The following is a 16,033-nucleotide window of genomic DNA, read 5'->3' as shown; positions in this document are numbered from 1 at the left end:
TTGTGTTTGAAGACCTAACACAAAACCAAACACATATAAGTGGAAAAAAGGGGGTGCTAGAAGAATTTGTGTTAAATTAGGTGTTAATCTGGGTTCAAGAATCACAGATAAGTAAATTACTTTATTACACAAACATAATTAAGAATAAAAGAGAAAAACAAGAAAACAGCAGTTACTGAGGTTGCTTGCCTTTTAAAAAAAAAAAAATTTACATAAGCTTCTTTTCTCCTGAGAGATGGGGCAAAGTGGCTAAGTGTATGCAGTGCGTGTTTGCTTAAAGCACATAAAATGACTCTTCACACCCACTGGGGAGATATGAGCACCAGAACAAACGTTATGAATATTTAATAATGGTAACATTTCTAAACACAAGAATTTTTAGTTTAATGAGATAGTGTGTCAATGCTTTGAAATTAAGCAGACATATTTTTTATTCCAACTTCCCAATAGTTAAAGCTCACTGCCACAAAGCAGTTTCTCAGCAAGTCATTACATGCATAAAGGTTTGTCTGTAATTGGCATTTTCTTGCCTGGTTTCTTCAAACAACACCCAGATAAATGTATACTCTACGCAATTTTGCTAGTCTTATTCTCAGAATGTGAAAAAATGTTTGTAGAAAACTGATAGGTACCTTCATAGAGCCAGTCAGCAATTCCATTGAAGATGACCCCGTCTTTTCCCGAGGATGTTAGCCTAAGGGAGTTACTCTTGACATCCGACTGATAATAGATGTTGTTTTCAAATATGTAGATCTACGGAGACAAAGCACACACAGGAACAACTTAATATGATACAGTAAGAAATAAGGACATGCTGCCAAACGAAAAATTGGTGCATGACTCTAAAACTTATTAAGCATGTGCCAAAGTTTGGACTGTAGCACACATGCACTGGATTAACAGTTACACTAAATGTGCACAGTATCTGCTCAGCATCCAAGCAATTCTTTTAGGATTAAAAGTGCGAGCCAGTGCTGGTAAGCCAAGTGATTAATGCTAATGTTCTGTGTACTTTATTTATGAAAGTAAGCTCTTACTCCTTAACAGCTCAACAGTAACTTTAAAATCACAAAATCTACCACTGGGATGTTAAAGTTCAGAGATTTGCCCTCAAAAAATCAGGAGGATTTCTCAAAGTCCCCAAGTCTGTGAGTGTCGACATTGGAATTGGGCCCATGTCTTACTTTTTTTTTAGAGATTGTCATGCTAAATTGGCACTAGAGTTCCCTAACTCTTTTTATTTCTATTTATTTATTTATTTTGGCAGGACATGAGAGATCGGCTCAATCAATTAGATCTGGGCTACAACTTAAGCTTGGCCATTTGTTAAATTGGCACTAATAAAAGCACTAGCGATTTAGTTTCTGTTTGTATTGTATCCATGGTCGCACAGACATCTGTCATTGTATTGCACTAATACGAATGAAAACTTAAGGACCAGTCTACAAAGCCAAAGGCTGGCAAACCCAATTTCCTGTTTTTGTCTGCCACCTGGCTAATACTACACCTGACCGCAATGCCCATCCATGTGGATGGTGGGAGAGGCTGGCAGTACCGTGCTATCTTTTTCAAAGGTGTTTAGCTTGGCTTGGTGGATCAAGTCTCACCCAAAAGATCCTCACGAGTGAGCCACCCTTCGATCTCTAGTGGCACAAAAGCATCAATGGTTTCTCCAATCCAGGAGAGGTGTGTATCCATGAAAAGACTGTTCAATTGGAATGGTTAAGTACACGAATGGAGGCCAAAATGAGTTTGCTCAGTGGGGTTCTTGGGCTCACCCTTAGAGAAAGGGTAGAAGCATTGAGATGGTATGAGCTACCACTCCTTTGTCTTAGAAGAAGCCTTTCTGGGAGTTTGGTCTTCTGATTTATAGGAACTTTGTGGCCATGTTCAATCAAAAGGAGCTCATGGGGCATTCAAAGACCACAGGAGTCTCACCAAATGTTGCACTGGCTCTGGAAACGTTGTATGCCCAGAGATAATGGTGGTCTTTTAAATACTTGGAGACTGTGGTCTATGTCCTATTTGGAAAAGTTCTGAACTTGTTTCACTTGTTAGAAAGAAGTAGGTTAGGGACTAAAATCTACTTGGTTTGGTTTTTAGCACTTGTTTAAATGAAGCCACTAAAAAAATGCTTGGGAAGGTTTAAGTGGTAAAATTTACTTGGGGAGGGTTTAAGCAACAGACTTTGTGGATTTCTTAGGATTTCCATGTACATGTAGCTGTCCAGAACCAAAAAATTAATTATCTCAGATCAAAGAAGTATCTGTATTCGGACCTTCCCAAAAGCCAGAAGTCTGTTGCTTTATATGATCTTACATAAGAATTCATTAGCAAGGAGCCTCTCCATGCACTGACATAACCTCACAGTCAGCAGAGCCTTCTGCCGTCTGGCTGGAAGACATCCAGATAACATCAGTCCAGTAGGCAGTCTGTGCAGCATGTGCAAAAGGGTTCTCTAAAATGTGAGGGCTTATTATTATGATTGTGAAGTGAAGATTATCAGACATTTGAGGTTTTATTGCTGCAGGTTGGATTAAATTGTAGAGGCTTGAAGTGATGTCAGCAATAACAAAAAAATAAAAAAATAAATAAAAAGGAAAACAGTTTCAAATAATCTAAACAATACAATTTCTTTTTTGGGTTTTTCATGTAACAACCGCAACAATTTCCTCTACTAACTGGAGATAGCATTCATGTAAGTAAAGCAGTAAAATGGTTGACTTGAAAATTTGTCTGATGAATTGAAAGCAAGTCCTTTTCAATTTCTTTGGAACGTTTCTTATAGTTAGGAATGTGATGCGGAATTCACAGTGCTAATAATAATTAATATGCTACACGCAATCTCATACTTCCCCATTGTGCAAGAAACTATACAAATGTTTTCAGTACCTGAAATAATTTTCAATATTTGACATTATATGAAAATGGGGATGGTTCTAAACAATAAGAGTAGATGGTGACATTATGGGGTTTAAAATGTATAACATAATCCGCCACAATTTACAATGTATGTATGTATAAGGAAATTTGAAGTTCTGGTCATTTAAAGGTTGTACTATTTTACAGCAACCATGCTGTGTAAAACAGGGACAGTCCATGCTTCCCATATTCCCTGTAAGTATCCTACTTTAAATAGGCTCAAAAACCAAGATAGGTTATATGTATACAGTAGACTTTGTAACAATACAAGCTACTACAAAAGAAACATGTTTTGCCAAAGTTTAATAAGTTTATTAGTAAAATTTAAATATATGAATCAAGGCTGCGTTTAAAAGTAAAAATCTGTTTTCTAGCAACAAAGGAAATAAATGTACTATGGCTAAAAAAAGAGAGAAATTGCTAAGGTACAATGGTTACCAAATTTATTAGACCAACACCCAATGTAAGGCTTTTCCCAACTACCAAATCATTTTATGTTCTTGTTATCATTTAATTATCAGTATGTGCAAGCTCTTTAATTGAATTGTTATGTTTAATGGTGAATTATAATTGTTTTTTTTTCGATAAATTTTCAAATTAGCCATTTCACAAAATAACAGAGCAGATTATTATTATTTTTGATTAATAAAGCAAATTTACATTCCTCATGCAATGTATGAATGTGTACTTGATTAATTTCTTCGTGGAGACTTTCAGTCCTAATAAATAATATTTTAAAACAGGTTTTTGACAGTTTTCTAAAATCTTTGTATTTCACTGATTTGGGGATTTTGGTCTATTCATACTTCAAATATGCACTAATTTCCAGTTCCATAATAGCACAGTAGGCACTCATTAAAACTCCTCGATTCTTTTTAAAATCGAGAATTGTTACGCTCATATTCTTTGCTAAAATAAGTACACTTTGATTTGGTGGAAGTTGCCAACATTATCTAAGAATTACTGGGAAGCTTAGCCATCATGTTAAAAAGTGTGTTACAATTAAAATTCAGTAAGCCGCTCAAATGGGACTTAATTACAACTTTGTAAACTGTGAAAAGTCATTATCTTGTTAGTTAGTGTCACTGTGCATGTCCAATCCATTCTTTAAGACTCTACGGTGATGAATGGACAGCACTAATACATATTCTAGTCATAACTCTCAGACATCTTCCTAATGAGAAAACACAAATTCCCAAAGAATTACTGTGAAGCTCACTTACAGCCGGTTACAGCGAAATACACGCCATGTCATTGTTTCCAAAGATGCACTTCCGCCTAATGATGCTGTGCTTGCCACTCGAGAGCTAAAAAATCCTCACATATGTCTACCTCACCTCCTTATCACCATAATGACTTCCTAATGGAGTCGTGTTTGATTTATGGTCAAATATTCCACACTCAAATTTGCAAATATGGACACTGCAGCTCTACTATGCTTTTTAAGCCTTTTAGCTGTCAACAAAACAGCCTTCCCATCTGTCCTGTACAGATACATAAAAAGTATGATGGAAGAAAATTAGCATTTAATTAGGGTCCCCTCAAAAATGTGAACCTGAGCACGTTAAGTAGGACATTGTGAATTACAAATAGCAGCACGAAATTGACGGCAACAGGGCACAAACAAAGACAGCGTTCGGCGTGGTGGAAAGTCATGTGACACAATGTCATCCACAGGCCTGGAGCTGAAGATAAATTCCTAATTTGTGGGTTCCAGAGTCGCTGATCCTTCAAAACGCACTATTTTATTTTTCTGTAGAAACTGTGAATTGGCTGTTTACTGGATGCCAGATAAAGACTGTAGGACTCAGCAACAAATGTGCTGGCAAAAGCAAAGAGAAGCCATTGATTTTGTGTCTAAACTGATTTAACTGAGTAACAAAAACTTATAATAATAGATAAATAAAAATCGTATCTGTTTCATCCATGTAATTTGATACTTATGTTCAAAAATGAATGAAAAATATTTTAATTGGAGTAAATCTTACATATCCATGAAACAACAGGGCTGTGCAAAAGTTGCATAACCTTGTAAATGTTACAAATACATTTTAAATATCTTTTTTTATTGTTATCTACCTGTGTCTGATACCTGATACCAAATCTAAGTGTTTTAAAGAAATGGCATCCAACCCAGTGTAGTGAAAGCAGTGCAAAGTGGAACTAAAAACAGGTTTACGGTGTGAAAAGATTCTCTATGTGTCCTCACCAGCTGTTGGCCTTGCACCCCCCAGGCAGCATACTGGAGAACTGAGTTAACCACCTCAGGAGGGTCCAGCTCCCAAACCTCCCTAAAGTAAGGAAAAGAGTAAATAGAGGATAATAATCACTCAACATCCACTGGTGGATAATGGCTAGGCTACTTTTTTAGATGAAAATTATGGAAATGTGCAATTCAATAGACCACTTGTGTGTGTGTGTGTGGGGGGGGGGGTACAATGCAAAAACAATGAGTAATAACAGCAAACCTGTAAAGCCAAAGTGAATATTGTTGGGTTCCTAGGCCCCCATTTTGAATATTATTAGCTCATTGACTGACCATTAACAGTTACGACTTCCATATACAGTGGGGCAAAAAAGTATTTAGTCAGCCACCGATTGTGCAAGTTCCTCCACTTAAAATGATGACAGAGGTCAGTAATTTGCACCAGAGGTACACTTCAACTGTGAGAGACAGAATGTGAAAAAGAAATCCATGAATTCACATGGTAGGATTTGTAAAGAATTTATTCGTAAATCAGGGTGGAAAATAAGTATTTGGTCAATAACAAAAATACAACTCAATACTTTGTAACATAACCTTTGTTGGCAATAACAGAGGTCAAACGTTTACTATAGGTCTTTACCAGGTTTGCACACACAGTAGCTGGTATTTTGGCCCATTCCTCCATGCAGATCTTCTCGAGAGCAGTGATGTTTTGGGGCTGTCGCCGAGCAACACAGACTTTCAACTCCCGCCACAGATTTTCTATGGGGTTGAGGTCTGGAGACTGGCTAGGCCACTCCAGGACTTTCAAATGCTTCTTACGGAGCCACTCCTTTGTTGCCCGGGCGGTGTGTTTTGGATCATTGTCATGTTGGAAGACCCAGCCTCGTCTCATCTTCAAAGTTCTCACTGATGGAAGGAGGTTTTGGCTCAAAATCTCACGATACATGGCCCCATTCATTCTGTCCTTAACACGGATCAGTCGTCCTGTCCCCTTGGCAGAAAAACAGCCCCATAGCATGATGTTTCCACCCCCATGCTTCACAGTAGGTATGGTGTTCTTGGGATGCAACTCAGTATTCTTCTTCCTCCAAACACGACGAGTTGAGTTTATACCAAAAAGTTCTACTTTGGTTTCATCTGACCACATGACATTCTCCCAATCCTCTGCTGTATCATCCATGTGCTCTCTGGCAAACTTCAGACGGGCCTGGACATGCACTGGCTTCAGCAGCGGAACACGTCTGGCACTGCGGGATTTGATTCCCTGCCGTTGTAGTGTGTTACTGATGGTGACCTTTGTTACTTTGGTCCCATCTCTCTGCAGGTCATTCACCAGGTCCCCCCGTGTGGTTCTGGGATCTTTGCTCACTGTTCTCATGATCATTTTGACCCCACGGGATGAGATCTTGCGTGGAGCCCCAGATCGAGGGAGATTATCAGTGGTCTTCTATGTCTTCCATTTTCTGATGATTGCTCCCACAGTTGACTTTTTCACACCAAGCTGCTTGCCTATTGTAGATTCACTCTTCCCAGTCTGGTGCAGGTCTACAATACTTTTCCTGGTGTCCTTCGAAAGCTCTTTGGTCTTGGCCATGGCGGAGTTTGGAGTCTGACTGTTTGAGGCTGTGGACAGGTGTCTTTTATACAGATGATGAGTTCAAACAGGTGCCATTCATACAGGTAACGAGTGGGGGACAGAAAAGCTTCTTACAGAAGACGTTACAGGTCTGTGAGAGCCAGAGATTTTCCTTGTTTGAGGTGACCAAATACTTATTTTTACAAATCCTTTACAAATCCTACCATGTGAATTTATTGATTTCTTTTTCACATTCTGTCTCTCACAGTTGAAGTGTACCTCTGGTGCAAATTACTGACCTCTGTCATCATTTTAAGTGGGGGAACTTGCACAATCGGTGGCTGACTAAATACTTTTTTGCCCCACTGTAAATTGCCAGTAGGTTGTTGTCTCTGGCAGATTATGATAAAGTTAAGGCTTATCACCTGTTAGAATGGGTGGAAAAGCCTTTCAGTCATGTGTCGAAGACAAGAGATGTCTGTAAATGGTCTGTATTTGTATAGCGCTTTTCTAGTCCCTAAGGACCCCAAAGCGCTTTACACAACCAGTCATCCACCTATTCACACACACATTCACGGCAAGCTACATTGTAGCCACAGCCACCCTGGGGCGCACTGACAGAGGCGAGGCTGCCGGACACTGGCGCCACCGGGCCCTCTGACCACCACCAGTAGGCAACGGGTGAAGTGTCTTTCCCAAGGACACAATGACCGAGACTGTCCTAGCCGGGGCTCGAACCGGCAACCTTCCGATTACAAGGCGAACTCCCAACTCTTGAGCCACGATCGCCCTTCTGTAATAATTTTGAAAAACCAAATGGAATTATATTAAAAACTGGAGAGTGAAAAACAGCCTTATATCAGTGAGATGGTAAGGACCGATGCTGCTAAACCTTTTCTAAAGCATCTGAGCGTCAACTCTGCCCACCTCTAGTCAAATTTCATGCAACAGAAATGATGCGCAGCAGTGCATTTTAATCAAGGTTGCCTCTCTACTTTAGCCATTGGTTGAGTTACAGGTGCAACAATTGTGACCTTATCAAATGGCAGCAGTGGGCCAATACATCTAAAGTCAGAGGTTAAAAAAGGAAAACAAATGTGCAAAAACAGTTTTTAGGAGAGCACCCCCCATTTTATTTATTCAATGTTTATATAGCTCATGCTTTGTATCAGTTTTTTTCTTGCTTTAGCTGACAATGGCATGCACTTTGAAATAAGCCCAAGTTGGCCATAGACCCATTTGTCTGATATCAGCACAGACATGACAGAGATTAAAAGGAAATGCCAGAGCAATGCCCCAAAATGGCACAGCTTTCTAAAATAACACTCGTGTTTGAAAAGGATAATCCAATCAGCTGTATAAAGTTTTAATCTCTCTCTGATTAGTAGTCAGAATCCCGCTCATGACTGTCAGGAAGTCATTTGAGCATGTCCTGGACTGTTACTTTGGATTGAGACTTTGTGCAGAATGTTTGGAAAATCAGTCTGAAAGCAGCGGGATGCCACAGACTGCAGGCTGATCTTCAAACTTTATTTTGACTGAACATAAAATTTAGAATGGTAAAGTTTCAATACTCTGCACAAGCTAGTGAGAGTTCTGGGGATATACAAAAAATATTCCCAGTCTGTACTTGAGGTAGTCAACTTACTACTTTCCATTGGATGTGTTGTTTCCTCTATTTGACTGCAATTGATACAGTTCTTGTACTTTTTGCACTTGTGTGTAATTTTACATTGCAGAAATGTATAAACCATAAAGGTGGTTTACCCCTTTGCTCTAAATACATACACACCCATAAAATCTGTCTTTTGTTTTAGTGTAAAAATATAACAAAGATCATTTTGCAATTTAGGATTAGTTCAAATCAATGATAATCATACTAATTATTAACATTAAATTGTACATCTAAACAGGTAGTAATAGTAGTATTAGTAGTAGTAGTAGTAGTAGTAGTAGTATCTACTTGCACTGTGAAGTTCTGTGCAGGTTTGCAACATTAGGCTGAGTCTGGGTAGAGAGTACAGCCACATGCACTTCAGAATTCATTCAGCTCCTCTATCAGCACTCACATCATCAATAAACACCAGTGATGCAGTTCCTTGCTTACTTACAGCCACACAACATAACATCACCTCCACCATATGTGAGAGATGATGTGGTGTGCTTCTGCTCATGACCTGTTTCTATCCTTCTTCATATTTTCTTCATCCCACAACAGGCTGATAGCACATGGAAGGAAAGCTTATGCAGTGAGGACACTGGCAATGGCAGCTTACGCCTTTCCATTATCCAGTGGATTTGAATTTCTGCTCAGCTAATTATTCAACAAAATAAATGTATTCTAGGTGAACAATACCCTGACAGCCACGATGCTGAAAGCACCTGTCTAATATTGTGTATACCCTGTTGGAGTAGCTAAAACAACTGTAACCCCCGAAATGCATTGGAGATGACTCCATTGTGTTTCAGCTTCGCCTGAGCTGATTGCATGAACTCAATTATTGCGATTCCACCAGATGCGCCACTGTGTGTGATGTCTCACAAGTGGCTCTCTGGTGTACCCCTCTCCCCACTGGATGAACTTTGGGCCTGCACTATGGCCCAGTATAAGATAAACAAAGATGATTTCGAATCATGCAAATAAACTCCAGTATAGCACAAGAGGAAACTCTAGGCAGGCAGGTTTCCCTGAACATGTGGGGCCCTTAGAATGCAGCTTGGGTCTGCTTGTTTATTAATCTCAGTCAGCTAACATCTGGAACAAGACAAACAATCCAAATAACAGATATACAGTTTGTTTCAAGCGTGTCACAGCATGTAAATTGATCCCACAGTACTCTATCCATTGTACATAGCTTATATAAAAATTCCTGTGTTCTACAAATTTGTCAACCCCTGTGAGTCATGGATATTTTTCCACTAATGACAGGTGTTACTACCAAAAAGGTTGCCCCTCAGTAACCGCTGAGGAACACTTACCGAGTGTGAATATTGTAGATGCTGTAGGAGGCCATGTAGGAGTGGCGATAAACCTGCAGTGAAATAAAGAGAGAATGGAAGAAAGATTAAAATATGACTGAAGCGTTAACGAGAGAAGCAGAAGTGTCACGATAATGACATCAGGACAAAATAAAAATGAAAAGAAGAAAGGCATCAAAGAAAACAGATTGCTGGCTGTTCTCTGTGATAGAATCTGTAGACAATGCAATTTGCATGGGTGACAGCTGTGGGACGAGACATTTTAATTCCATCTGAGAAACCCATCATCGCCGAGTGCCTATGTGCTCAAAACTCGGGAGAGACAGAGATGGAAAGGAGCGAGGGAGAGGCATTCAAAATGACAGAGGGGTGCATGTAAACTGTCTGAACCACCACCCGCCTACCCCCTCTGGAGAAGCTGTGCTTGACATGATAATAGACCTCTGACCGTGGCTAGTGATCGGGGACAGAAACAGCCCAGATTTTTGCATTCCATCAGGAAAAAGACACTCAAGTATTCAGCTCTGATACAAAGAAGCAGAGGAATTTTACAAGCGCCAACTCTGACATGACATTCTGTACTAATGTAAATATTAGTGCAGATCAGAGCTGCAGTTGACTGGGAATTGATGTAAGCCGAGACATAATGTTATTCCACTCATCAAAATGAGTACAATTGTTTCACCAAAGGTAGTTAGTATTGTCATTTTCCTTGATTGGAATGGATGGCTGAGTGGATGGATTGATGGATAGAAGTCTATTTTTTCCTTTCCCACTATATTAAAGTTTAGATTTACCTATAAAAGGACATGAAGACAACAAAACCTTCCAAATGGTCAGTGATATATGCTTGAAATCTTATGGTCCACTGTTTCAAGGCTGTAAAACAATATTTTTTACAGCCTTATTATTTCTTTCTCTACAAACAAATACAAAAACAAGTACAAATCTATTTACAGGTGAACCAGTTTCATCCCCAAACTTTATGACTTTTTCATAACATTGAAAATAGATAGATAGAGCAATCGATCTTCAGCATGATCCAGTATTATTACTTTATCCTCAGGCATCAAAGAGCCTTATCTGAAACAACAGTCTGAAAACTAAGTGAGAAAACTAAAAGGGGAAAAAGGAGGAAAAACAAAGTTTAATGACATGAAATCTGCATAAAGGTTATGAATTCTGCAGAGCCCCAGATGGGGGCTCTCACTAAAATAGCCATGACAAGTCAACATGAGTGATCTCCCAAGCTGGAAGGGAAGTTGATCTAACTCTGATGACTCTGACAAATGCTTGTGCTCCCTGTTGTATGCTGTACAGCAACTGAGTAGAAATGAAGATGACACAAGCACATTTCACAACATCTGTGACATTTGCACTGTGTGAGGGCTTAAAAAGAATCCAGGCAAAATCCAACTACTAGCAATAATGCAGACAAACTCAGTGACAAGGTTGATAGACTACATTTCAGCTAACTGTATACCACTAAACTTATATTAAGATATGCTTAAAAATGTCCATCCATCCATTCGCTTCCGCTCATCCTTTTCAGGGTCGCGGGGGGCGCTGGAGCCTATCCCAGCTGTCACAGGGCAAGAGGCGGGGTACACCCTGGACAGGTCGCCAGTCTGTCGCAGGGCCAACACACAGTGACAGACAACCATTCGCACTCGCACATTCACACCTAGTGGCAATTTGGATTATCCAATTAACCTATAACCCCACAAGCTGCATGTCTTTGAACGGTGGGAGGAAGCCAGAGTACCCGGAGGGAACCCACGCAAACACGGGGAGAACATGCAAACTCCACACAGAAAGACCCCGGCCTGGTGGTGGAATTGAACTCAGGACCTTCTTGCTGTGCAGCAACAGTGCTAACCACCGTGCCACCGTGCTGCTTAAAAATGTCTAAAATCTTTTAGAATTCTTACATACAAATCGTCCAAGTGAAGAAAAGGAGAGACTTGCCCTTAGAAATTGTTTGTGGATGTTATTGCAAGACATACTCTACACTCCAGTGGCACAAATGAGATCTTTGATTTGTCCCCGGTCAGACTCATGGGGATGAGCCAGAGGCTACGAAGACTCATCGTGGAAGGTGTTGTCCAAGATTTACTTTGACCCATTCCTTCAGGCTGTGCAAGCCAAGAAGAGACTAACCAATTTAATCTTTTTTTTTTTTTTAAATACCTTATGCCTCCTGGCACGTTTTCTCCCCGGTACCCTGTGACAGGAACATAACTTGACTTCCTCAGCTTGTATTACTTGGTAAACATTGTTTTCTCACAGATACAGAGCTTCTCATAGATGTTATGAAACATATCCTCCATCCAAAAATGTATTACTATATGGACAAATCCAGATATATATTTATTTAACATATCCCAGCAATATAACTGCCCGCTTCAATCCTAGGAAGAGACACAGATCCCTTTGGGGCTGCGTCAGGAAGGTTATCCAATGTAAAGAAATCTGCCAAATCAAACATGCAGAGCTACCTGCTGCGGCGATTCCTTTTGAATGAGTAAGCAGACAAAAATAGCTTCTTTATCCTTTTAATATAAACTGAGATTTACGCATATAGAACACAACAAAGAGGCAATCACTGCTGTAGCTCAGAGTTTAAATTGCTTTGTACAGTGTGTGGTAATTATGGATGAAATATAATGTTCCTGTTTTAAGAAGCTACAATTGAATTTGTTAGAGAAGGTATGTGAAAATGTGCAGACTTCACATTAAGAATTACAGTGAGGCAGGCATGCTAGTTCATTTATTTCAGACATGAGTTATGTGACTGTCATTGATATGGATTTGTGTATTTACCACATGCTGTGATCACATTCTCTTAAAATATTGAATAATATAGTTTATTTGTCCAAAAAGCTTATAACAGCCCAAAGGTAGATGTCGTGCAGACATAACAACATCTTTAAATCATTTACAATAAAAACTCTTCAATACGTAACAGAGTTCATTTTGTGTAATGTGGTTCATGGTTGTTTAACAACTATGTGGTGCAAATATCTGTGTATAATTAAAAAAAGACTTTCGAGTTGTCGCGTTCATTTTAGTCTACAATTGTTACAGTTTGTCCTTTTTTAATTCTAAGGTTTTATGCATTTGGGAAATAATAATAAAAAAATAATTTTGTGTTTACAAGGTTCTAATTTTTCAAATTCTAACCAGAGAAGAACAACAACCCTTGAGTACAAGTACACTCCGTGTGAGTAAGTAACATGAACAATGATTGGTAATTGTTTCCTGTATGACTTTACTTTCACTCTGCCACATCATTGTGGAGGAGTTTTGGTTGACTCTTTAGTATTTCTGCATTTCATTGAGGTTTGTTGGCATTCATTTATGCACCCCACCACCATGCTTGACAGGTGCAGCATCAGGTGTTTGGGAAATACAAAAAACTGCGTATTTTTGTTCATTATTGCTAAATATTTATGTCCTGGTATTATATGCCAAAAGCACATTGTTCCAGAAGTTCATGATTAGATACTATCTAGAATGTTTTCCATGTGTGACAAATTTTTCTCATTGTAGAACGATGAACTTCAGATCGTCCATCAGTCCACAAACACCTGGATGCCCCTGACCAACAAACTGCCAAAATTTCTGTTATTATAGACGTGGTCACTTGCTCATGACCTGCCACTTACCCCCTTAATTTTTATTGCCGCACTAAGGATTTATTTACTTTTTCACACGCTGCTTATGTATCTAACTTTTTGGGGAAATAATTGACAAAACATGCTATATGTTGTTGAACACATGAGGTTGTAATTATCTAATTTTAAGATCTGCTGAGACCAGATAAATTTTATTATATTTTTATATGTAAAAAATTAGAAATGACAAAGCCCATACTTTTTGTTTCACATGCATATATGTATTTACTTTTAAAGAACAAACCATGAGGATGTTTCAATCAAGTCCAAAAACAGGAGGGAAAGGAGAGAGAATGCGTTTTTGACCTTGTGCTTAATACATAAAACTTAATGGGTCTTTATCTACCAGAGTTTATGTCTGTTGCACTGAGATGACAAGTTATTGCAGGTTTAAGCTTTTTTTATAACGGTATGTCGGCTTTCCCTTAAATATGAAATGGCATAATAATAGGTTCACTTACTAATGAGGATTAAGTCTAATCCCTGAAGAAAACATCACTATATTTTTATAAGAGCACTTGAGGAAACAAAGCAGATGTTTCTTACAATCATGGAAGTCAAAAGACATTTTGAAAGACTGCAATAAAGCTTTGGTTATGATGCCTAAAGCACAACCAATAACAATAAGTTGGAACATCAATAATAGAGATTCCTGTTCATCAAGAGAGTGAATTACTGGTTAGAGAAAAGAAGATTCACCAAGGTCCAAGTGACTTATATCGACTTTATGCAGAGTGTAGCTTCTCAGTGCATACTGAATGTATTGTGGCTAACACTGAGGTTGAGTGTGTTCAATATAAATTTACAGGCTTTATTACAAATATCTTTCAGTATAGCGGAGAACTGTGCATGGAAGTAAAACCTGATTCTTCATAGTGCACTATACACATTTCTCAAACCCTGACAGGCTGAAAATTCCTCTTTTTTTTCTTTTTTTTTTTGACATGAAACAGTCTTTACAAGCCCCAAATGAACTTTTCAGTGATATGCCATTAATTTTAGGTGTAGAGCACACATGGGTATGGTGACCTTTGTTGCCGACTTCGTAATAAAACAAAAGGTTGTGACATTTTCAGCACTCAATGCTGTGAAGAAGAATTTAATGTCAAGAACCGAACGTACGGATGCAAGCTGGATGTTTAAAAAAAAACACCTTTGACAACATCACAACAAGGATTCTTGTCTAAAAGGATTAAAGTACCCTCTTCCAAAGTTTAATTATCTAGTGATTTCAGTTTTTGTAACTGTAGCTAAAAAAACAACAAAAATCTTAAGGTCAGTTGTTATCTGTAATTAACTTTTTTTGGCTGATAAAGCAAAACACTACATATCACAGGTGTCAGCGTAATTAATCTTAAGCTGCAAACTGAAAATGTGATAAAAGGTATTAGATATGAAAAGGTAATGAGATGATAAAATGTATGTAACACATGATTAAGAGGGTATTAGTGGGGTATTTTTAATAAAAAAAACGTGTTGGAAATTTAAACTGTGTCTTAGTTCTAGCTGCAGAACTGCAATCTTAATATATGTCTATAATATGAATCAGTTAATGGTCTTAAAAACCTCTTTCTCTAAATCAACTTCAAAGAGAAAACATTTACCACTCAAAACGACAGAATGGATGCCAGCTGAATTAATTTAATTAAGGGCCCAACTCCAAAGGCTTTTTTACAGTATTCATATTTTTTTGCTCAAACTGTGCCTCAGATGTAAAGTTCATGCTTTTAACATAGATTCTTCACAATCATTGCTTACAAGTCCCAAAATATGATGCAACATTAGTAATTTCAGAATTGTAATATAAAGTTGGTACATTTTATGAATTCCAATATAATTAGTCTACTGTTTCCTATATTACCCACTTATAAAAAGAGCTGTGGGAGGTATACTGTAGGTCCATTTTTTCAGTATTAACAAATCAGCGTTGTTCACAAATGCTGAGTTGACATGCACATCACAGTTTGCTTTTTCTTATCTCCCCTTGTCTTTATATGGTGTAGCCAGCTGTCAGCTTACTCACATCATACTTAGGGTTAAAATCATGATAAAAACCATTAAATAACATAAAGATATATCAGTAAAATTAAAAACTTTTGAAAAGAAGACAATAAGCTAATACTGCAAAAAATTGTGTCCTAAAATTTACAAAGTGATGAAACAAACATGTTAAATTGAATTAATTGTTTTAACTTTGAGTGCACCCATGTACTGAAGTTCATTACTATTGTTGTGCCTGAACATTAGAGCATTTACATATTAAATATTTACATATTACTATTCTGCAATAAAGGAGACGTGGAAATCAGTTTCGACAAAAGTTGATTGATCAGGTATTCTTGGTGTGTTCTGTGTTCCAGTAGCTGGGATTCTAGCAGTGTAAAAAAACTTAGCAGAAGATTACAAACAATAAAAATATCTGCTCACATTTTTTAAATCAACGACTGAATGTATATGAAATTTTCAGTTACAAAAGAATTACTCAATAAATAAGTAAATAAAAAAATTCAGTGAAACGTGAACCTTCCACCTCATTTGCAACTGGAACTCTGAATATAGCCTAACCTGAAAAATATTGTCCGCATAAGTACCATAGAAAAAAATCACATATTATGTTAATTTAACTTTTAATCAACTGCATTTTTCATGAATAGCAGCAAAAACCCTGTG

The 16,033-nt window shown here is 38.1% G+C and overlaps 1 protein-coding gene across 5 annotated transcripts in view; it reads right to left on the bottom strand.

The window, feature by feature from the left end:
* dpp10 (dipeptidyl peptidase like 10) overlaps positions 1–16,033 on the bottom strand; it is a 253,842-nt gene that overhangs the window by 33,955 nt on the left and 203,854 nt on the right. For all 5 annotated transcript variants that reach the window (XM_026143890.1, XM_026143891.1, XM_026143892.1 and 2 more), the window contains 3 exons: positions 9,687–9,739; positions 5,132–5,213; positions 633–753 (listed from right to left, as the gene is read on the bottom strand). In XM_026143890.1, the coding sequence (XP_025999675.1) occupies positions 633–753; positions 5,132–5,213; positions 9,687–9,739 (256 nt within the window). The remainder of the gene's footprint in view (positions 1–632; positions 754–5,131; positions 5,214–9,686; positions 9,740–16,033) is intronic.

The sequence above is a fragment of the Astatotilapia calliptera genome, chromosome 16, assembly GCF_900246225.1.
Source record: "Astatotilapia calliptera chromosome 16, fAstCal1.2, whole genome shotgun sequence".
NCBI classification, from domain to species: domain Eukaryota; kingdom Metazoa; phylum Chordata; class Actinopteri; order Cichliformes; family Cichlidae; genus Astatotilapia; species Astatotilapia calliptera.
The sequence above is the reverse complement of the archived record's forward strand: the minus strand, read 5'-3'. Positions and strand labels throughout refer to the sequence as shown.